This window comes from Delphinapterus leucas, chromosome 19, assembly GCF_059928025.1.
Source record: "Delphinapterus leucas isolate spDelLeu-1000000601 "Yukka" chromosome 19, BTC_Dleu_Yukka2, whole genome shotgun sequence".
Classification (NCBI taxonomy): Eukaryota; Metazoa; Chordata; class Mammalia; order Artiodactyla; family Monodontidae; genus Delphinapterus; species Delphinapterus leucas.
The window spans coordinates 45,804,274-45,824,704 of NC_143147.1; the positions used below are offsets into that span (position 1 = coordinate 45,804,274).

Sequence of the window (20,431 nt, forward strand, 5' to 3'; positions counted from 1 at the left end):
CAAAGCTGGCTGCTGCTGATGGGTGGATCTCCCCCCGCCCACACACACACAGTCAAGCCTGGGCCTGGGATTAGAATCTCTTGCCAACTAAGCACAGGGTGCACCTGGTGCAGGGCCAACAGGCTGGCTCCCAGGGTGGGGCAGGAGCAGAAAGGGCTCTCCCAAGTCCCGGGAGATGCTCCTCAATAAGAGGGCCTGGACTGCACCCACTCTGTTTCCCCACCTGTGGGGCTCCCAGAAACGTGTCCTGGGAAGATGTGTGTCTGTGGACATCACTGCCTAGCCACTGCCCAAACTGAAGCCCAGGAGACTGCCCCCCTCGCTTCAGTGGCTTCTCATTGCCCTTAGGGTAAGGACTGAATGCTTTCCCATGGTCCTCAAAATGCAGCAGAGTGAGGCCTCTTTCTCCCTGTCCTCTTGGTCCTACTGCCCCTTCACCCTTTCTACTCCAGCCTCATGTGCCCTCCTACCTCAGGGCCTTTGCATGTGATGCAGCCTTTTCCTGAAAGGCTGCTGGTGAAAACCATTTTCAGTTAGGCCTGGGAAGAGATCCCCTCAGTCCAGCCCTTTCCCTTGTCTGGACCCGGGGCCCGGGCCTTCCTGCCCACCCTCCCTTCTCCCAGTGGGATCCTGGATGCGAGTGGAGGCGGGGTGGGTGTGGTAGGGATGGAACAGACACTTAGCATCAGGCATTCTCAGCTTGGTTCCCAAGCCCCTGGGAGCTGTGTGGGGAACTTCTGAGAGAGGGCCAAGGTCTGCCCATTGCCCTGTCCATGTATCTCCCCACCTCCCCATGCCCTGCAGGTGTTTGTTTTGTGAATGAAGCCTTGTTGATGTACTCCCACTATACTCCTTCAGGATAGATTTGCTGCAGCCTCCTGCCTCTTCCTCACTCCGAGCTCCCGTGTCTCCAAGGGAGCCAGCCTGGCAGGCCAGCACCAGCTGGCTTCCATCAGGCTTCTGAGTCACCCAGCCCCTCCCCTGTCCTCCAGCAGCACACCTTGACATTAGGCACAGTGAGCAAACAGGTCGCATTTTTTTCCTTTTGGCTGAGTGAGCTGCCTCCCCAACGAAGCCGTAAGATACCAAGAGGAAGGCTCCTTCCCTAATCCTTTGAGAAGCTGGTTCTAGTGAGGATTATAAAGGACATTTCCTAGGATCACCTGCACTTTTTTTTTTTTAACATCTTTCTCCGAGTATAATTGCTTTACAACGGTGTGTTAGTTGCTGCTGTATAACAAAGTGAATCAGCTCTACATATTCACATATCCCCATATCTCCTCCCTCTTGCGTCTCCCTCCCACCCCTCCAGTCACCTGCACTTTTAACGCTGTATTTCATTGACTCCTTACAACAACCCTGAGAGAGAGAGAGGCTCATGAAGGTTTTGTGAATTGCCTAATGTCATACAGCAGTCAGCAGCAGAGCCAGGCTTGGGACTCAGCCCTCTGCTTTCCCACAACAAAGCATCTACTCCGCATGGGACCCAAGCATCGTGCACCTTTCCTCAGTGGCTTCCTGGTCTGTACGCCTACCTCACAGGATGGGAATGAGGCTCAAATGAAGCCATGGCCATGTGGGCATTCTGGAAACAGTGCTCAGGAAGTGACGGGATTTGGCCTGAAGGATCTGGTTCCCCTCACCTCAGTATTAAGGGGTGGGGGAGAAGTGGCCATGCCTAAGGAGCCCCAGTGTGCCCCTTCCCCACGTGTTGGTAACCCCAAAGTGTCCCTTGTGTCTCAGAAAGCATCACCGTGCCCCCGGTGCCCAGATAACCCACACTGTTCTGCACCCCACCCCCCAAACCTTAGACGATCCCACGGAGCTCCCCTATCCACATATCCAGTAACCTTAATCTGCCAACCACTTCCCCACGGCCCAGGCGACCCCACCAGGTCCCTCCCTGCTTGGGTTCCGGTGCCCCACCTGGTGTAGTCCATGATGGTGTTGAGCCGATGTGCGATGGTCAGCACCGTGCAGGTCTCAAACTGGGTGTGGATGGTGGCCTGGATGAGGTCATCAGTCTCCAGGTCGATGGCGGCTGTGACCTCGTCTAAAACCAGGAAGCGACTCTTGCGAAGCAGGGCTCTGGCCAGGCACACAAGCTGCCGCTGGCCCACGCTGAAAATGGGGAAGGCAAGGTACCTCTAGCTGGGTGCCCCCAACCTGACCCCAGGCCTCATTCCCCAAACTGTTTCTGTCTCCACTCCTTCCCAATGGCCCAGGGCCGGCTCTCTGTCTAACCTCTCCCATTTCTGCCTTAGCCCAGTACTCCTGGAACACCGAGTTGAGGTCTGGACACCACAGGGATAATGAGGGGCCTTGCGGGTACAGCCAGGACTTAACAACATTGTGAAATCCCCAGTCTGTCTCTGGCACCCCTGGTCTCTTCTTCCTGTGCTTTCTTCCCTATCCTCACTCCTCAACCAGTGTCACCGTGTTTCTCTGCTTCAATCTCTCAGTCATTTACACCTTAGTAATAACACACTTAAATGACTCCTCCTGGATATTTGCACACATCATGTTATCTTGCTGAGCCTAATGTCACACAATTCAGTCATCTTCCGCCCCCACGGGGAATATAGGTCAGGGTTCCGTTGTGGGAACAAGGAAGGGACAGGGCAGAGGAGGCTATGGGGGGGTTCCCCGTGTCTGGTCCCTGGGAAGGTGGAGGAGGGGTGGAATGCATACCTTCCACCTCCTGCCTTGGAAGCTGGAGCTAATGAACAAAGAGAGGCTGTGTTCCCAACCACAGAGGCTGCAGCACCCCCCACACCCAGGGACAAATACCTCAGCCCTTCCCGCAGGGGTGAGTCACTACAGCCCCAGTGAAGGCCAGGCTCTCTCCCCGGCCTATTCCCACAACTAATGAAGGTTTTGGCAGCAGAATGAGCCGCCAGATAGAGCTCAGGGCTGATTTATGGTGGGACTGGCACAGGACACAGGTTATACTTAAAGTGGCTACAAGCTCAGTGAGGGAGGAGGGGAGTGGATTTCTGTCTCAGATCCTGGCGGATGTGGGGATGGAGGGGATGCTCTGGGGAGAGGTGCTCATGGCAAGCCAGGATAGGAGAATGGACCAAAAAACAGCTGTGGGGCACAGGGTCTGAAAGCCTAGGCTCGTCCGCCAGCCACCCCCAACATGGCTGTGTAAGTGAAATCCAGGTACTGTGCACATTCATTCTTACAGGGCTGCCTGGGGAGGCGGAGGCATCCCACCAGTGGCTATGATGCAGCAAGGAAAGTTTTGGGGCAAAAGCTCCCACTTCCCTGAGTCCTTGCCCCACCCCTTGCTAGCTGAGCAGCTTTGGGCAAATAATTTTATACTCTGGAGCCTCATTTCTGGCCCACAGGACTGCAGTAAAGATGAAAGGAGACAGTAGAGACCAAAGTGCCTTAAACACTATTAAGTGCTGAGCAAATGTACAGGTTTTTGTTGTTGTTGTTTTTTTTTTTTGGAGAGAGTCCAGTCCGTAGGTATGGACCGAGTAGAATAATACAAATAGCTAAATTTCTCAGGAGTATATCCAGTCGAAGTGCTTTCCATTTCATCACAATAACCCTAGGACTGCTCTGTCCAAATGATGGCCGCTGGCCACATGTGACTGTTGACCACTTGAAATACGACAAGTCTGAACTGAGATGTGCTGTACGTGTAAAAATACACACGGGATTTTACACTTGAAAAAATGCAAACTGTCCGTAATAGCTTTTGTATCAATTACATGTTGAAATGATATTTTAGATATATTAGGCTACAGAAAATACACAATTAAAATTTATTTCATCAGTTTCTTTTTCTTTTTTTTTAATGTGGCTATTAGACAAATTTTATTTACACCCATGTGGCTCAAAGTATATTTTTATTGGGCGGCATGGTGCTAACAGGTATGGGACTGTTACTATCCCATACTCCTTTCAGAGTAAAGGAAAACGAGGCACAAAGAGGTTAAGCAGCTTGCTCCAAATCACACAACTAACATAGGTACAAGTGTCTCAAGCCTTTAGACTCAGTAAGAAGTGACTCTGGCCCTCCCTGATACATGGCACAGCGACGGGTGATATAAAGTCTGGGGCTATAAGGAAGCAAAGAAAGGCCCGGAGAGCTCCCTTTGCCCACTTCTAAACCACAAACAAAATTGCATCCACCTTGGAAAATATATAAGATTTCTCTAAAGCTCTGTAGGCTTCCTCTTATCTGCTCCACAGGTTCAGTCCACAACCCCTCCTCAGGCCAAGCACAACATTGACAATCTCACAAGAGGGGACCGATTAGGGCTTTGGAATCTCCCAGGCATGTCTTCTCCCAGCTGTGTGACTTTGGCCCTGCCTCAGTTTCTCTGGAGCTTGTGTGAGGAGCCAGTGAAGTAGCGCACAGTGCCTGGCACACAGAATATGCTCAATGCAAGACAGTGCCCCCTGAGTTCACGCTGGCTGAGATGGGAGTGGGAGGGCAGGAGGCGGCTGGCCTGGATTTGGTGTCGTTTGATGTTAGACCCTCTATAGTGCTGCAGAGTGCTATTCCTGACCCACCCACTCCCAGCTGTTACCTGAGATTCTCCCCGCCCTCGGAGCACTGGAAGTCCAGGCCTGCCGGCTGGGAGCTCACAAACGTGTGCAGGTGGGACAGCTCCAAGGCTCGCCACATGTCTTCCTCCGAGTAATTGCCGAAGGGGTCCAGGTTCATGCGCAGGGTCCCCGAGAACAAGATGGGGTCCTGGGGACAAAGCAAGGCCTCAGAGGGAGGCAGCTCAGGCCCCATAGGGAGCCATGGGCCCCGAGGCCAGGGAACAAGAAAGGGGTTGAGGTGGCGGCATTCCCACTCTGACCCCAGCCCTCCAGGAGGGAGGCAATGGCCAAGGAGATAGAAAAACGCCTGTGGGGAAGTGATAAACCTCAGCTTTGCCAACCCAAAATCCTGCACTAAGGCAGAAACCTGAACCGCTAATCTGACCCCAAAGTGTCCAGTCAGAAGAAAAAAATACCCCAGAGGAGTCAGAAAAAGTGAAATGTAATTCAGAGCTGTGAAACCAGGAGGCCAGGATAGAAGGCCTCTGGGGTGGGCTGTGTGGAGGGGCCTGTTGTTCTGCTGGTCCAAGAGGTCAGAGGACAGGGTCTTATAGGGCAGGAGACATCTGACCCTTCCAGACCCACGACGGGGGGCCGCTCTGTGGCTCTGCTCCTGCTGTCCTGTTCTCCAGCCTCCCAGAGAGGGGTCCCAGTCTTGAACTCCAAGCTACAGAACAGGGGTGGGACCTGCCGCCAGAGTCACGGGTCAGTGTGGCCAGGCCACGCCAGGCTGCTACCTGGGGGATGATGGTCAGCTGAGAACGCAGGTCATGGAGCCCGACGTCAGCCACATTGAGGCCGTCGATGAGGATCTCGCCCTCCGCGGCTTCCAGGATGCGGAACAGGCAGAGGGTCATGGACGATTTGCCAGCCCCAGTGCGGCCCACGATCCCCACCTGGAGGCAGTGGGGGGTCGTCAGGGGGAGGCTGGGGTTTAGCGGGGCTGTTGCCAGGACTTCCCTGGGAGGCCAAGCAGACCCTTGGGCTGGGCCCCTGCCATCCCACAGACCCACGCTCCCCAGGGAAAAACCCGCCCCACACGCACCTTCTCGCCACCTCGCACTTGTAGACTCAGGTCCTTCAGCACCAGCTCCAGGCCCGGCCGGTAGCGCACAGAGTAATTTCGGAACTCCACCTCACCCTGCAGTGGCCAGCCCGCTGGTGGGCGGCTGCCCTCCACCACCCAGGGGGCCTGGCCGCCAGGGGAAGACAGGATCCTCATCAGGGGGGCACCTCTTCCCCAGCCCAGCCATCTCCCAACTTTGGTCTGCCTCCCTCCCCAGGCCCCTGCCATCCTCACCCACTAGGGACCCTGGCAGGGAGGCCCTGGTGCTCATGTGACCCAACCTTGTGGTTCAATGTCTCTTTATCCCTCTGACATTATTCCCCACAGAACTTTCCTCTCCCCATTCCCCCATACCCCACGGCCATAAGCGGCCCCTCCCACCTGCCCCCGCTCCCCCTTTCATTATTCTTTATTATTGAGTGGCTACTCCATGACAGGCAGTGGGGTTAACAATGGTAAACAAGACAAAGTCCTTGTCCCCATGAGGCTTACATCCGAGTCTAGGGGGGCATACAGTTGACAAATAAATAAGTCTACATAATGTCAGATGGTGATGAGTGTGGATAAGTGCCTGGTGTTGCTATTCTGTACAGGGTGGTCAGGGAAGGCTTCCTGGAGGAGGTGATATTTAAATAAAGACCTGAAGGAAGTGAAGGAACAAGACAAGTAGATATCTGGGGGAAGGGCATGCCAGACAGAGGGAATGGCAAGTACAACTACTTCCAGGTGTGTTCTGGATCACAATGACAAAGGTGAGAGGTAGGAGACAAGTAGTGGATGGCCCCATCACATAGGGCTTTGCTGGCCATTTTAAGGACTGTGTTTTTTTACCCTGAGTAAGATGTAGGGCCATGCACAGAGGAATAACATGATTTGGTGTGTTTTTAAAGGATCTCCCTGCTGCTATTTGGAGGAGGGAGAGGGGAGGGTGTTTTGAAATGGGGGGGTCAGACTGTCAGCAGTCACAAAGCAAAGCAGCCAGTATAGGTAGACCGCTTTCTTGAGGAGGTGTCAAAAGAATGGACGGTAGGGTTGGGGGCAGAATTTTTGAGAATGTGGAGACAGGATCATGTGTGTCGAGAGGGGATATGGGAATGCTAGGCACGAAGAGGGAGAATTTGAAGATCCCAGAGAATGGGGGATGAGGGAATGATAGGGGATGCCTGGGGAAGACAGGGGTAGATGGGGGCCCCATGGGCAGGAGAGGCCAGGTTGGGAGGAACAGGTGGGGTGGGGCTCAATGGGGGCTGACAGGGCAGGAGCTCAGGTCACAGAAGCCATTAAGTGCTTTCCAAGTAGGAGAGAGGGGCTATTTGTCTGAATGTTGCTGAGCAGTTGCATTAGGTGAGAACAGAAAAGTGTCCCTAGGTCGGGAAGTGGGAAAATCATTGGTGAGTGGGTTCAGTGGAGTGATAGGGCCAGAAACCAGGCTACAGGGTGATGAGGCAGTGGGGAGAGCACCTGCAGACCATATTTTAAAGCCAGTTTCACGATAAAGGAGAGCAGAGAAATGGGACATAGGATACAGGGGAAAGGGAGGGTTGGTTTGAGTGTCTAGAATGGAAGCTGCAAGAGCTTTTTTTCGCGTGTGGATGGGAATCATCCAACAGAGGGAGCAAGATGGATGATGTAGCAGATGGAGGGTGTGACTGAGGAAGTGAAGTCCTTGGGTGGCCATGCGAAGAAGTAGAGGGAGTGGACTTTGAAATGAGAAAGGAAGAAGGTGGAAGGGACACAGGCAGATTTGAAAGTCTGGAGGCAGGAAGGCTGAGGGAGCTCACATCTTGTAAAGCCGTTTTCTCACTGAAGCGTTAGGCAAGGTTGATGACTGAGCCTGTGATGACCGATGGCTGAGTCATTCGGTCGATGACTGAGCACAGGGAGGAGGGCATGTAGGGCTTTAAGGAAAGAGAATGGTCAAAACAGAACTTCCTGAAAGTGGGAACACACGCTTCTTGGAGAAGCAAAACAGGAACACCCAGCCGTGGCGTGTGGTGATAAACTTGAAGTAAAATCAATGATTTTCTCCAGCAACGTTTTAGCAGCTGAGCACCGGCATGTTCCAGAAGGTAGACAGATGGGCTCAACTGGGTTGAGGATGACTGAGAGAGAGAAGGGCAAGGGAGTTGAGAGCACTGGCACTGGTGGAGCATAGGATCCAGGCTGGATGAACTCGTGGACAGAGGGACAGAGGCAGGACACGGGACCGGGGGGTGCCAGGGAGGACAAGGCACTGTGACCAAGGAGGGCTTGGAACAACGGGAGCTGTCCTCTCCCACTACATCAGGAACTGCTTGAGGGCAGACCTTGTCTTGCCCTACACCTCCTCACATAGACCTCTGGTTGACACTCAAGAAGTGTTGAATGAATGAGGAGCCACCTGAACAGCTGGCCTGGGGGTGTAGAGATGGTGGGTCTCCAAGCACCCCTCCCTGCCCCAGGCTCATCCCGTACCCACCTCAGTCTCCGTCTTGGAGTACTCTTTGACTCTCTCCACGGCCACAATATTAGACTCCAAGTCTGATATCGTTCGTATCATCCAGTTCAGAGCCAACGTCACCTAGCCAAAGGGGCTGGGTCATAAGCGGGGCAATCTCTCCTCCCCCTGAAATGGCTTTGGGAGGAGTTCAGACTCCTTGACTATGCTCCTATCCTATCCCAGCTATGACCCAGGTGGGCCTGGGCAAACCCATAGAAGTGCCACCTGGGGCTCAAATCACAACTGTACCTCAGGCAGTGACAATGCAGACTTAACAAAAGGCCACCCAGCCCAGTGTTTCTTAAACTTTAATATGCACAAGAAAGGTTTCCCAGGGAATCTTGTGAAAATGTAGCTTCTAATTCAGTAGGTTTGTGGTGGGACGCGAGATTCTACGTGGCTAAGAAGCTCACAGATGCAACTGGTCCTTGGACCACACTTTGTGGATCAAGGAGCCTTGATAGACAACGCTGAAGCCAGAGCCCCAGGTCTCTGGTATCAGAATCTACAGTTTAAATCTCCAGGTGATTCATATGCACATTAAAGTCTGAGAAGACTGAGCTGTCTGGACTGTCCTTTGTTTACCAAACATTCAAGACTTGAGTCACCTGAGGCATTGCAAATGTGATCTGCTTCACAAAAATTCCATCTGCAGTTATTTAATGCTTTGACAATACAGGCTGATATCAGGGTGACCTTCCCAGGCTCCAGTTACCTGCTCCGTGTACTTCCTCTGCAGGCTTGTGAAATGAGGTGTATTCCAGCTCTCCACGTCCCTGCCCCCGGACCCCTGTCAGGGTTGACCTCTAGATCTTATGCAGGCAGGGCAAATTCTATTTGTCTCTCGGGGCCAAGCTCCAAGATAATTTCTCCAACACTCCAAGGTAGAGACCTTCTCTGGGCTCCTACGTTTTGTGCCTTTCCTCCACTAAGGTCTGTGCACCCCACAGTACCATCCCCTGCTGGTGGGAGTGACTCTCCACACTTGACTGGGAGCTCACAGTCCCGTGGAGCAGAACCTGTGGCTGGTCCCCATTTGGGGCAGAGCAAGGTGCTCAGGAGATGCTTGTGAAACCTGTGTGGCCTCTGCCCCAGTGGTGGCCCTGACCCAGGACCCAGACCTCTGCGTACCTGTAGGGCATAGGACACAGACAGGCCCACCAGCCCTGGACTCAGGCTGCTTCTCCCAATCACAGCAAAGAGTGCAGTGAAGAACACGACACAGTTGCCCACGAACTCCACTCGGACCCCCAGCCACCTGTGGGGATTAGGCAAGGAGGAAATGGGGCGGATGCAAGAAGGGGGCTGTTTAGGGGCTTGGACCCAGAACACCAGGGTCTCTGCCGCAGAGACACTGGTGGAAACTCCTGGGAGGAGCAGGGGCTGAGGGAGCTGCTTCTGACCTGTTGGAGGCGATGTAGGGGTAGCAGCTCCTCTGGTTGGTGTCCACCTTAGCATCACTGATGGCCTCGAAGTCCTGGCTGCGGCCATAGGCCCGGATGACGCTGGAGCCGGTCACCGTCTCCAAAAAGTGGGAGTAGATGGGTGAGCGGCTGACAGATTCCAGCCGCTTCAGTTGCCGTGACGTAGCCACATAGAGGCGCTGACAGAGGATGGAGAAAGAGCTTGGAGCCAGGACCGTGGGGCCCCAACTCAGTCCAGCACATCCTCTGGACCCATGTGAGCCGCCTCCCCGTCAGTTCCACTGCCCCATAAGACCTTGTTCCCTTCCTCCCGCTCCGCCCAGAAGAACCCAAGACTTGGGGGCCTGATACGGCTCCACGAGCTCATCCCACCCTTCCCCTCTGGTCAGCTCTGCTCACTCTTCCAGGCCACTTTGTCCACGAAGCCTTTCCCGATTGCCTCTCGGCTCCTGACCCCCTCACCTCTGCGGGGGCCTAGATTATTGCACTGACTCTGCTTTGCCTCCTGTCAGTGACGATGTCTGTCTCCACTTAGGGGCCCTAGCAGTGTGTTCACACAACCAAACTTTTGCAAAATTTGCAAAAATAAGATAATTTTGTATTCTTTTTCTTAAAGAGCCTCTCCCCGCCCCACCCCCCAGTTGTTTAAACTTCAGCCCCACAAAAACACAGTTCTGCCTCCACCTTCCATCTTCTACCCTGCGGGCCCCAAGATGGCCAGGGCCGTGTAGGATTTGCATCTGAGAGTCCCCCGTCCCAGCACGGAGCACAGTCTTCACACACAGGCCTGAGCTTCTGGCCGCCTGTGGATTACCTTCATCGTTCGACTGATTAATTAATGGCAGGATAGGGGCTCAGAAACACAAATGCCTTTTGTAGGTAGCTGTATCTGAATGTCATCAACTCATCCATGTCAAAAACATGTACGTAAGTTCAGATATATCTAAAAAGAAGGAAAGGATAATGTGTCTCAAACTGTTGACAATATTTAGCCAGCAGGAAGGAGTTCTAGGGCCAGTCACAATTTACAAGGATTTCATTTTATCCTATCAACAGCTCCGTGAGGTAGGCGCTATGATTCTATTTTACACGTGAGGAAAATGAGTTTCAAAGAGGTATTTACTGAACCAAATCCAGCTGTGAAGCTGCGGGGCCTGACCTCCCTACATCCCACCACTGGTGGCCCCCGGGAGAGCCCCGGCCACACAACGGCCATGCCCCCAAAAAGCCACGCCCACCCACTCAGGGCACACCTGCACAAAGAGGTAGAGGACAGCCAAAGGCAGGATGACCACAGCGAAGAGTGGCGTGCTGGCCACGATGACCACGGGGGTGGAGATGGAGTTGTAGAAGGAATTCAGCAGCATGAGGACGGTGGGAGCCAGAGCCTCATCGACGATGTAGACGTCCTTGGAGAAGCGGTTGAGGATGCGGCCCGAGGGCGTCGCATCGAAGAAGGACTGTGGCGAGCGCATCTTGTTGTACAGCAGTGCCTGGTGAAGCAAGCGCGCAGCCCGGACGCCTCCCACCGCCATCGTGATGGCTGACAGCATCACCAGGAGCCCTGGTGGAGGAGGAGAGGGGCGCTCGTTCACCTGGGCCAGGTGGCAGGCATGCAGGGGCAGGTTCCGAGATGGGGGATAGCCTCGGTGAACTAGGCAGGCTAAGAGGCCCAGCATGGCTAGGATGAGCTAGGCAGGGCCAGAGGCAGGTAGACTGCTAGGGCGGGTTGGGGAGTCCCTGGGGCTGCGACAGTGGAGAGAGATTCAGAGGCAAGGGCATGGTTTGGGGGACCCAGCAGCCCAGAGATGAGGAAGGGGCCACCGTAGCCCCTTCTAGGTATCTCTGCAGGCTCACCTTGCAGAATTCCCAAGGCGGCGTAGACGCCCAGCCTCTGGGCGGTGTTGTTCTGCTGGCCGTTCACCACAGCCTCACCGGTCCAGGCACTGAGCCAAACGTTGGCCCCAGTGGCAGCCGCACTTTGACCCCCGTGCAGCAGACAGATGGCCAGCATGGCACAGAGCCCCACGGCCCTGGCGTAATCCCAGAACACACTCAGCTTCACCTGCATGGCCACAGCGGTTGCACAGAGGACTCCGGTGAGCCCCGGGACTGCTAGGGGCCTGCCCACCCTCTCCATCCCTCCCCGCCCAAGCTACTCACAGTGCCCATCTCCACCTTCTCCTCCTGGGTCAGCACATGGCTCGCCTTTGCCTCTGTTGCCTGCACTACCTTTTCTGCCGCACCTAGGCGCCTCCTGGGCACAGGCCGACCCTGGCCCTCTCTTTCCAGGGACATGGCACTCAGCTGTCTGCGGAGGCAACTGGTCAGGCCCAGGGAGGAGGCCTCCAGCACAGCCACAGACAGAGCCCCAGAAGGAGGTTCAGGCTGCAGCCGGAGGCCTGGGGTGTGTCAGGGAGAACGCCCACCTGTGCCCCCCGTCAGGGCTTGGGAGCCCTGGTACCGTCTCCCGGGGGCTGAGAGCTCCCAGGTGCTCACCTCATAAACTGCTTCTGGACCTCGTATGTCACTGGCTCATGAACCGTCAGGTCTGTGTGATTGCTGAGCGGGTCCTCAGTCAGCAGCACCTCCTCATCCTCTTTGTCCTCCAAGGCTGCAGCGGGGAGGCAGAAAGGAGAGCTTGGCTAGCTCACCCCGCAGGCCCCTGGTATGCCCTGCCCCACTCCAATGAAGAGGCCTGAATGGACAAGCCAGAGGCGAGGTGAGAGGTGAGCGAGAATAACAATAAAAATAAATGACGAATTTCGTGTTGGAAAGAAAAAGGGTGGCAAGAAAGACTTAGGTCAGACAGGAAGAAAAGCGTCCCATCAGGGACTACGTAGAAGGGGATTCAAATATAAGGGTCAGGAGCTTGGGCTCTAGAGTCAGACCGGCTGAGCTAAAATCCCACTTCCTCACCACATGGGTTTAGGCAGGCATGAAAATGGGGATAATAATAGTACCTACTTCATTGTGTCCTTGTGAGGATTAAAGGAAAGAATGTGTGTCAAGAGCTTGCAAGGGGCATAGCCCTTAGTAAATGCTCGAGACATGTTAGCTGCATATCCGGAAGTAGGAGAGAAAGCCCAGGAGAAGGTCTGTGAGCCAGCCGGGAGCCTGGGGCTGGGGAGCCAGGACTGGACAACAAAGGGGTCTCAATATGCTCCACGAGGACAGGGATTTTTCTGTTTGTTCATTCCTGTCTCAGCGCCTGGAATAGTGCCTGGACATAGTAATTGCTCAATAAATATTTGTTGATAAATAAGTGACTTTTCCAAGCATTTGCACATTTACTAAACAGTTCATCTGTGAAACAGTTTTGCCGCACAAGCTGGGCCTGGGCCCTTAGGCCCTTTTGACACATGAAGGCAGATGAGGATGAAGGGCTTGAATCCATCCACTTCACTTTCCCTGCTGGTGATGTCTGACATCACGCAGATGGTCCAAGTTCCCCAGAACCTCCCTTGGGAAACACTGGGCCTGTCCACAGACACTCAGAGGCTCCAGGACAGGGGAGATGCTGGGAGGGCAGGGGAATACGGAGGGCCAAGAATGGCAGATACCGGTCCTGCTGTCGGCCTCCTGGTGCTTCTTGCCCTCATCAGGTGCATCATTGCGGAGAAAGTTGGCAAAGGAGCCATTGCGCTGCAGCAGGGCCGCGCAAGTGCCAATCTCAGACACCTGCCCGTCAGCTAGCACTATGACAAAGTCCGTCTGGGGCAGGAAGCTGATGCCATGCGTCACTAGCACCCGTGTCTGGGGAGAAGGCAGCAGGCTATCACTCCCACTGCCCTCAGCGCACACCCCTGGCACGGAGCGAGTGTGAGGTGCCTGTGTGCCGGCAGCAGGAGCAGACACATCAGGGACTCACCCCGTGCTCACCGCAGCTGGCTCAGCGCCTGAGGGGCACCGTCCCCCACCCCCGCCCCAGGTTTCCCCCACTGCCCAGCCCACGCTCCTGTTCCTCAGGCCCTCCATACCTCCAGGTCTCACCCGAACCCCTTGGCCTCCCACCAGTCTTCTCCTGTGGCCCTAGACCTCATCTTAGCCCCCTTAGCCTCTGGGAGGACTCACCTTTCCTGCCAGCACACCTTCTGGCCCAATGACTTGGTCAAAGATATGTTTGGCCACGTGGGAGTCCACGGCTGACAACGGGTCGTCCAGCAAAAAAATGTCAGCGTCACTGTAGACAGCTCGGGCCAGACTGACCCGCTGACACTGGCCCCCACACAGGTTAATGCCCTGGATGGGTTGGAGGAGGGAGGTGAGAGGTGTGTATTGGGTAGAAGGGAGTCAGGCCATCACAAGGGGGACAAGGGCTCTGTCTATTGTCATTCAAAAAGGCAGACCTCTAAATTCACATTTCATATGCCTGGTCCTGTACCTGGGAAGCTCTAAGGCCATGGAGGAAGGGGTGGTGGCTCTCAGAGTCCTCCCAGGGCAGGTGAGGACATCGTGCTCCCTGCCCAACTGGTTTCCCTGCCTTCCACCTTCATACTCTGGGAGGCTGGAAATCCCCAGGAGGCCCTTAACAGAACTTTCAGTCTCCCATCAACCATACGGTTCGCAGATGACTTTCATAACAATTATCCCATTTGGTCCTCTTGTCAGTCTTTCCAGGGAGGTATCATTAGCCCCACTTTCTAGATGAAGAAACTAGAGCTCAAGATGTTAATGACTTTGTCCAGGGTCCCAAACTATTAAGGGCAAAAGCAAAGATGGAAACCCAGCATCCACCCCAGAATTCGTCAACCCTGAGATCATTCACGTACCAGAGGGGAGGTAAGTTCACTCCTTAAACCCATTATGCAGAAACTGAGGCACACAGCAGCAGGGCTGGGCCTAGAGGGCAGACCCCAGAGGTATAGCCTGCTTTCCTACCACCAGCTTTCCTCATTCCCTCTGGAACAGGCCCAGCTCTTTGGGGGTACCCTGAGAAACTGACCCCTGGGTAGAACAAATGTGGCTTGGGAGCTGGAGCTGCTGAGAAGCAAGGGGTGGACGTGGAAGCTGTAGTGACTGAGACGCGTGGACGTGCCTGCATTCAACCAACCAGTCTTTCTCCAGTGCTACTATGTTCTGGGCACTAAATCAGGCTTGTGTGTGCGAGGTCATTGTGGGTCCAGGAGAGATGGGAAGGAGGAGTTGTATCGTAAATCAGGAGGTCTACTCTGGGTTCCTATAATCTCGGACTCCTACTTAAAAATTTCCCATCCCGACTGCCAGGCTCAGGCCCTCATTTCCCCAGGGCACCACGAGAGCCCCCTCACTGGTTCCTGTGCCTTTGGGCCCCTCCACACTGCAGCCAGGGCAGCTTTTCAAAATGCAATTCCTGTCCCTGCTTAAAGCTCTTCACTGACAAGTTGAACGTCAAGGTAAAAAATGATGGTAATGGATTATAACACGTTGAATCAAATAAGAATCCATGAGCCCACGTTGATATTAAAAAAATTAATGAATAAGTAACAAGTCAACTCATAACTATAGAAGGAATGGAGTTAGAAAATCAACATTTGGCCAACATCATAGTAAACACTGACTCAGGCAAAAATCATCAATGAAAGTTATCAAATGAAATCATCAGTAGACGATACCACCTCAACCAAGAGATCAAAGGTAACACTGTCAGTAACATATGAACTGACATCGCGTGCCTCCTGACATGATGCACCAAGAAGGACACAACGTTACTTCTTTGGCTTTTCCCCCCAAAAATATATTCCGAATCTAATCGTGTTCAAATTGAGAAACATTCTGCAAAATAACTGGCCTGTACTCTTCAAAAGTGTTGATGTTCTAAAAGACAAAGACTGAGGAATTATCCAGATTGATTGAGAATAAAGAGATATGACAACTAAATGAAACTCGTGATCCTGGATTGAACCCTAGACCAGGAAAGAAAATAGCTAAAAAAGACATTACTGGGACAAATGATGACATTTCAAATGTCAGACAGTCAATTAGATAATAATACTGTATTAATGATAAATTTCTTGATTTTGATAACTCAACTATAGTTATGTAAGAGGATGTCTTTGCTTTGAGACACTGAAATCTTTAGTATATAAAAAAAGAGGTGAAGCTATAAAACTCAGAGGAAAACACAAGGGAAAAGTATCATGACATTGGACTTGGCAATGATTTTTTTGGATAAGACACTAAAAGCACAAGCAACAAAAGTAAAAATAGAAAAATTGGATCACATTAAAATTGAAAACTTCTGTGCATCAAAGGACACAATCAGCAGAGTGAAAAGACAACCTTCAGAAGAGGAGAAAATATTTGCAACTCATATATCTGATAGGGGGTTAATATCTAGTATGTATAAAGAATGCCTACAACTCAACAACAAAAAACCAAACAACTTGAATAAAATCTGGGCAAAGGACTTGAATAGACACTTCTCCAGAGAAGATATACAAACTACCAATAGACACGTGAAAAGATGCTCAACATTAGTAATCACTGGGAAATGCAAATCGAAACCTCAATGAGATACCACCTCACATCCATTAGGATGACTACTACCAAAAAACAAAAACAAAAAACCAAACAACCACCCCAGAAAACAACAAGTGTTGTCCAGAATGTGTAGAAGTTGGAGACCTTGTGTACTGTGGGTGGGAATGTTAAATGGTGCAGCCATTATGGAAAATAGTATGGCAGTTCCTCCAAAAATAATAAAAAAAATAGAATTATGATTTAGCAATTCCACTTCTGGGTATGTACTAAAAAGAATTGAAAGTAGCGTCTTGAAAAGATCTTTGCATACCCGTGTCCATAGCAGCTTTAGTCACGATAGCTGAAAGGCGTAAGCAACCCAAGTATCCATTGATGGATGAATGGATAAGTAAAAGTTGCTGTTTAATGGGCACAGAGTTTTAGTTTTGCAAGATAAAGAGAGTTCTGGAGATTGCCTGTACAACAATGTGAGTGTATTTAACACTACTGACCTATATACTTAAAAGGATTTCTAAGGTAAAGATTTATGTTATGTATATTTTGCGACTGTTAAAAATTAATAAATTAATTAAAAAATAAAAACTTCCACTGATGTCCCATGGTTTTTAGGGTAAAGGCCAAAACCTTAATCAAAGTCTTCAAGGCTCTACCTTACCCTGTTTCTGCCACACCCCTTCTAACCTCCAGTCACACCAAATTGCACAGAAATGCCGTCCACCCACCATCCCTCGGCTTTCAAAGGCTTTCCATCACTTGGTAAAAGCCACAGTTCTTACAGTGGTCTCCAAGGCCCAATGTGACCTGGCTGCCTGGACACCTCACTGACCTCATCTCCTCCTCATCCCTGCTCATTCCACTCCATCCACATTGTTCTTCTTGCTGGTCCTTAAATGCCCCAATCACACTCCTGCCTCAGGGCCTTTGCACTTACTGCTCTCTCTGCCTCAAATGTCCCAGACAGGGCTTCATGTTCGAAGATACAGACCACTCCCTCACTTTGTTCAAGTCTCCGATTCTCAGTGAGGTTTTCCCAAAGCACACTAACAATACAACCCTGCCCATACTCCTATATCCCTTCCCTGTTTCATTCTTTCCCCTTAGCGTTTATCTAATATTATATATTTTACTGATTTATCTTGCTATCATCTCTTTCCCCCAGTAGAATGTAAGCTATATGAAGGCAGAGATTTTAGTCTGGTGTATTTACTACTGTATAATATTGCCTGGCATATAGTAGGTAGGTAATAAAATCTGATGAATGATGAGAGCTTCTTCCTTAGCTATTAAGATTCAGCTCAAAAGTGATGCTTTTCCTTATGCAGACCACCCCGTTACTGCCTTCCAGTACCCTGCACAGGCCTTCAGCCTGGCCCCCAGGACATTCTACAGCACCTACCTGTTTACAAGTCAGTTTCCCCCAGTAATAGCTCTGTTTCACCAGTGCCTAGCACACAGCTAGGCATGATACTACATGAATGTGTGAATGAATGAATGAATGAATGCATATCTGGACCTGGGCTGGATTGAGGTGGGCAGCTATATGTGCTAACTCCCCAGAGGATGAAAGAGGAGCCTACCTTCTCTCCGATCTCTGTCTTGCTCCCACCAGGCAGCACCTCCATGTCAGCTAGCAGGGCACAGGCCTCCAGAGCCTGTTGGTACCGCTTGGGGTCCAGGGCTTGGCCAAACAGCACATTTTCCTGAAGAGTGCAGTTCTGCATCCACGCCTGCTGGGGCACGTAGGCCACGGAGCCCTGGCCAAAGGAGAAGTTTACCTCGGGGTTTGCCCAAGGCCTGGCCAAGCTTCCCTTCCCAGGAGTCCCTGCCCCTCTCACCTTCATATACACCTTGCCTTCCAGCTTCTCCATCTCTCCCAGCAGCGCAGACAACAGGGAGGACTTCCCACGACCCACAGGCCCCACCACAGCCACTAGTGCCCCTTTTGGCACCTGGATATCTAGGCTGGGGGCAAGAAGACAAGTAGCCCAGTCAGAGGAGGAATCAGGGTTGTTTTTTTGTGTTTTTTTTTTGCGGTACGCGGGCCTCTCACTGTTGCGGCCTCTCCTGTTGCGGAGCACAGGCTCCGGGTGCACAGGCTCAGCGGCCATGGCTCATGGGCCCAGCCGCTCCGCGGCATGTGGGATCTTCCCGGACCGGGGCACGAACCCGCGTCCCCTGCATCGGCAGGCAGACTCTCAACCACTGCGCCACCAGGGAAGCCCTGGAATCAGGGTTTTGGTCCCCCACCTTCCACCTGGAGACTCAAGCCCTCCTCCCTTTCAGACACCACCCTGGCAAGCTGAGGCTCTTCCTGCTTCTCAGGCCAAAGACTGAAGCGTGAGAGTGGGGTTGGGTTCCGCTATTGACCTGAACTTTGGCTCACTTTAGGCAGCTGAGAAGGGAAGGGGAAGCTGGTACCTGTGCAGGGTGGGTGGTAGGTTCTGGGACCAGGTGAAGGTGCCATTGTGTATGGTGACAGTATAGCCTGGGAGGACAGAGGTGTACAGCGTCAGGGGGCCCAGGGCAAGGGGAGGAGGATCCCTGGGTGGGGAGAGGTGTGGGAAGCCCTAGGGGGAGGGCAGGGAATCTTGTGGGGGGGGGCAGGGAGGGGAGACAGGAAGTCCTGGGGAGGAGCAGGGGGAGCCCTAGGGAAGGAAGGTGGTGGGGGAGGCCTGGAGAGGGACGACGAGAGGAGAGAAAAGAGCAAGAAGAGGAAGAAGGCGGGTACAGAGTGAGATCAGATACGAAAAGAGGATGAAGAAAAGGGGGTCACAGGAGAAAAGTTAAAAGCTTGGAACAGAGAATTTTCTGGAGCAGTGGCTGGGGCAAGGGCAACCCAGGTAGAGGCTGTCTGGACCTGGGGTGATGGTCTTTCTTTCCACACACTGGGAGTCAAGTTCATCTTGGCTCAGGAAATGCTGGATCCGTTTCAGAGACACACCGGTCTGCATGCAGAAGGGTGCGGGTCAGCCCGGGAAGCTGTGCTCTTCCTGTACCATCTCCTCTTACCCTTGCTAGCCCCCAACTTCCTGGGTGAGGCTGGGCCCCCTGAGGGCCCAGAGGCTGGTGCTAGGGCCCCTCCCATGACTGAGTCTTGGCTGGCTCTCAAGGCCAAAGACAGGGTCCAGGTTGGTAACAGGAGGCTGTCTCCAGAACTTGGGTTTCCAAGGACCTTACCTGACTTCCTCTGACTCCAAATGGCCCCTGACTCTAATGACCTCATTCAACTTGGAACAATTCTTCATAATGCCAAATGGCCCTCCCCCGATTGCAATAACTCTCCCTGATTATCCCCTGACCCTAAGGGACCCCATCAACCTGCCCGCACTCCAGCAGAGCCCCCGCCCTGTCCAGCATTACCTGGGCCACGTTGCTGATCAACTGGGGCAGCATGTTGAGGGGAATTTTTAAGATGTTGAACAGGGACATGGACACAAAGGCCTTCTCAGCATCCAGCACATTGTTCTTGTCCACGGACACGTACATCCCGAGGGTGGTCAGGGTCACCTGGGCAGGGGTGGGGAATGGGTGTCAGGGTGGCGTCTGCAGGGTCCAGGGGCCCAGGCTGGCCAGGCAGGAGGCGGGACGCCAGCCCAGGGAGGGGCGCCTCACCAGGAAGGGGGTGCAGATCCAGATGAAAGTGGACGTGGCATGGAGGTAGGCAGCCTGGGGCATCAGCCGGAGCTCCTCCTGCCGGATGTCCTCCACCTGCTTCAAGAAGCTGGGCTCCCAGGCATACAGCTTCAGCACCTTGATGCCACCCAGGATCTCGCTCATCAGCTTGACGCGTGAGTCCTTGAGTTTCATTTGCTCTACCTATGGAGAGTGTGGAAAGTGCACACCCCGAGCCCCTCCCCAGACCTCTACCCACAGGGGCTCACACCTTCCCTGCACTCACACACACAGGGCAGCCGGACTGCACCGTTCCTCCCTGCCTGCCCGTGCTGCACCCCAGCCTGGAATGCCCAGCCCGCCCTGGACAAAATCCAGCTCCAGCCTCAGTGCCACATCACTGACCCTCGCAGGCAGCATCCTCTTTCCCTTCTCTGGGTTTCTAAGGCACGTGCACGTTCTCATAGGGGACCCTGTGCATGTATGTTGCCTCAACTCGATGTGAGCCTAAGGGAATAGATCCCTTATTCCTCTTTGTTCCCCAGTCCCTATAACCCAGGGTGCAGCATGCCAAATCAATCTATTCATTCACCCCAGTTTATTGAGTGCCTATTATGTGCCAGGCCATGTGCTCGATGTAGGGCAGATAATGAAGAACAACTCAAGGCCCTGGCCATCATGAAGCTGACAGTCTGATGGGCGAGGTAGACAGGAAGCAAACAACCACCTGAATAAATGCTTAATAAATTATTACGCATACTCCGATGGGAGTTACAGGATTCTGGGAGAGAATAATGGGGTAGGGACTGGGAAATCAGA

General features: G+C 52.9%; 1 protein-coding gene across 1 annotated transcript in view; it reads right to left on the minus strand.

Moving 5' to 3' along the window:
* The window catches only part of ABCC3 (ATP binding cassette subfamily C member 3), a 46,724-nt gene that overhangs the window by 4,336 nt on the left and 21,957 nt on the right, over nucleotides 1–20,431 (minus strand). The window contains 19 exon segments of the mRNA XM_022558073.2: nucleotides 1,927–2,121; nucleotides 4,551–4,717; nucleotides 5,307–5,465; nucleotides 5,615–5,761; nucleotides 8,094–8,195; nucleotides 9,246–9,372; nucleotides 9,518–9,717; nucleotides 10,792–11,102; nucleotides 11,396–11,603; nucleotides 11,702–11,849; nucleotides 12,038–12,152; nucleotides 13,102–13,294; nucleotides 13,613–13,780; nucleotides 17,578–17,754; nucleotides 17,836–17,962; nucleotides 18,419–18,485; nucleotides 18,858–18,945; nucleotides 19,361–19,507; nucleotides 19,613–19,816. Of these exon segments, the coding sequence (XP_022413781.2) occupies nucleotides 1,927–2,121; nucleotides 4,551–4,717; nucleotides 5,307–5,465; nucleotides 5,615–5,761; nucleotides 8,094–8,195; nucleotides 9,246–9,372; nucleotides 9,518–9,717; nucleotides 10,792–11,102; nucleotides 11,396–11,603; nucleotides 11,702–11,849; nucleotides 12,038–12,152; nucleotides 13,102–13,294; nucleotides 13,613–13,780; nucleotides 17,578–17,754; nucleotides 17,836–17,962; nucleotides 18,419–18,485; nucleotides 18,858–18,945; nucleotides 19,361–19,507; nucleotides 19,613–19,816 (3,050 nt within the window).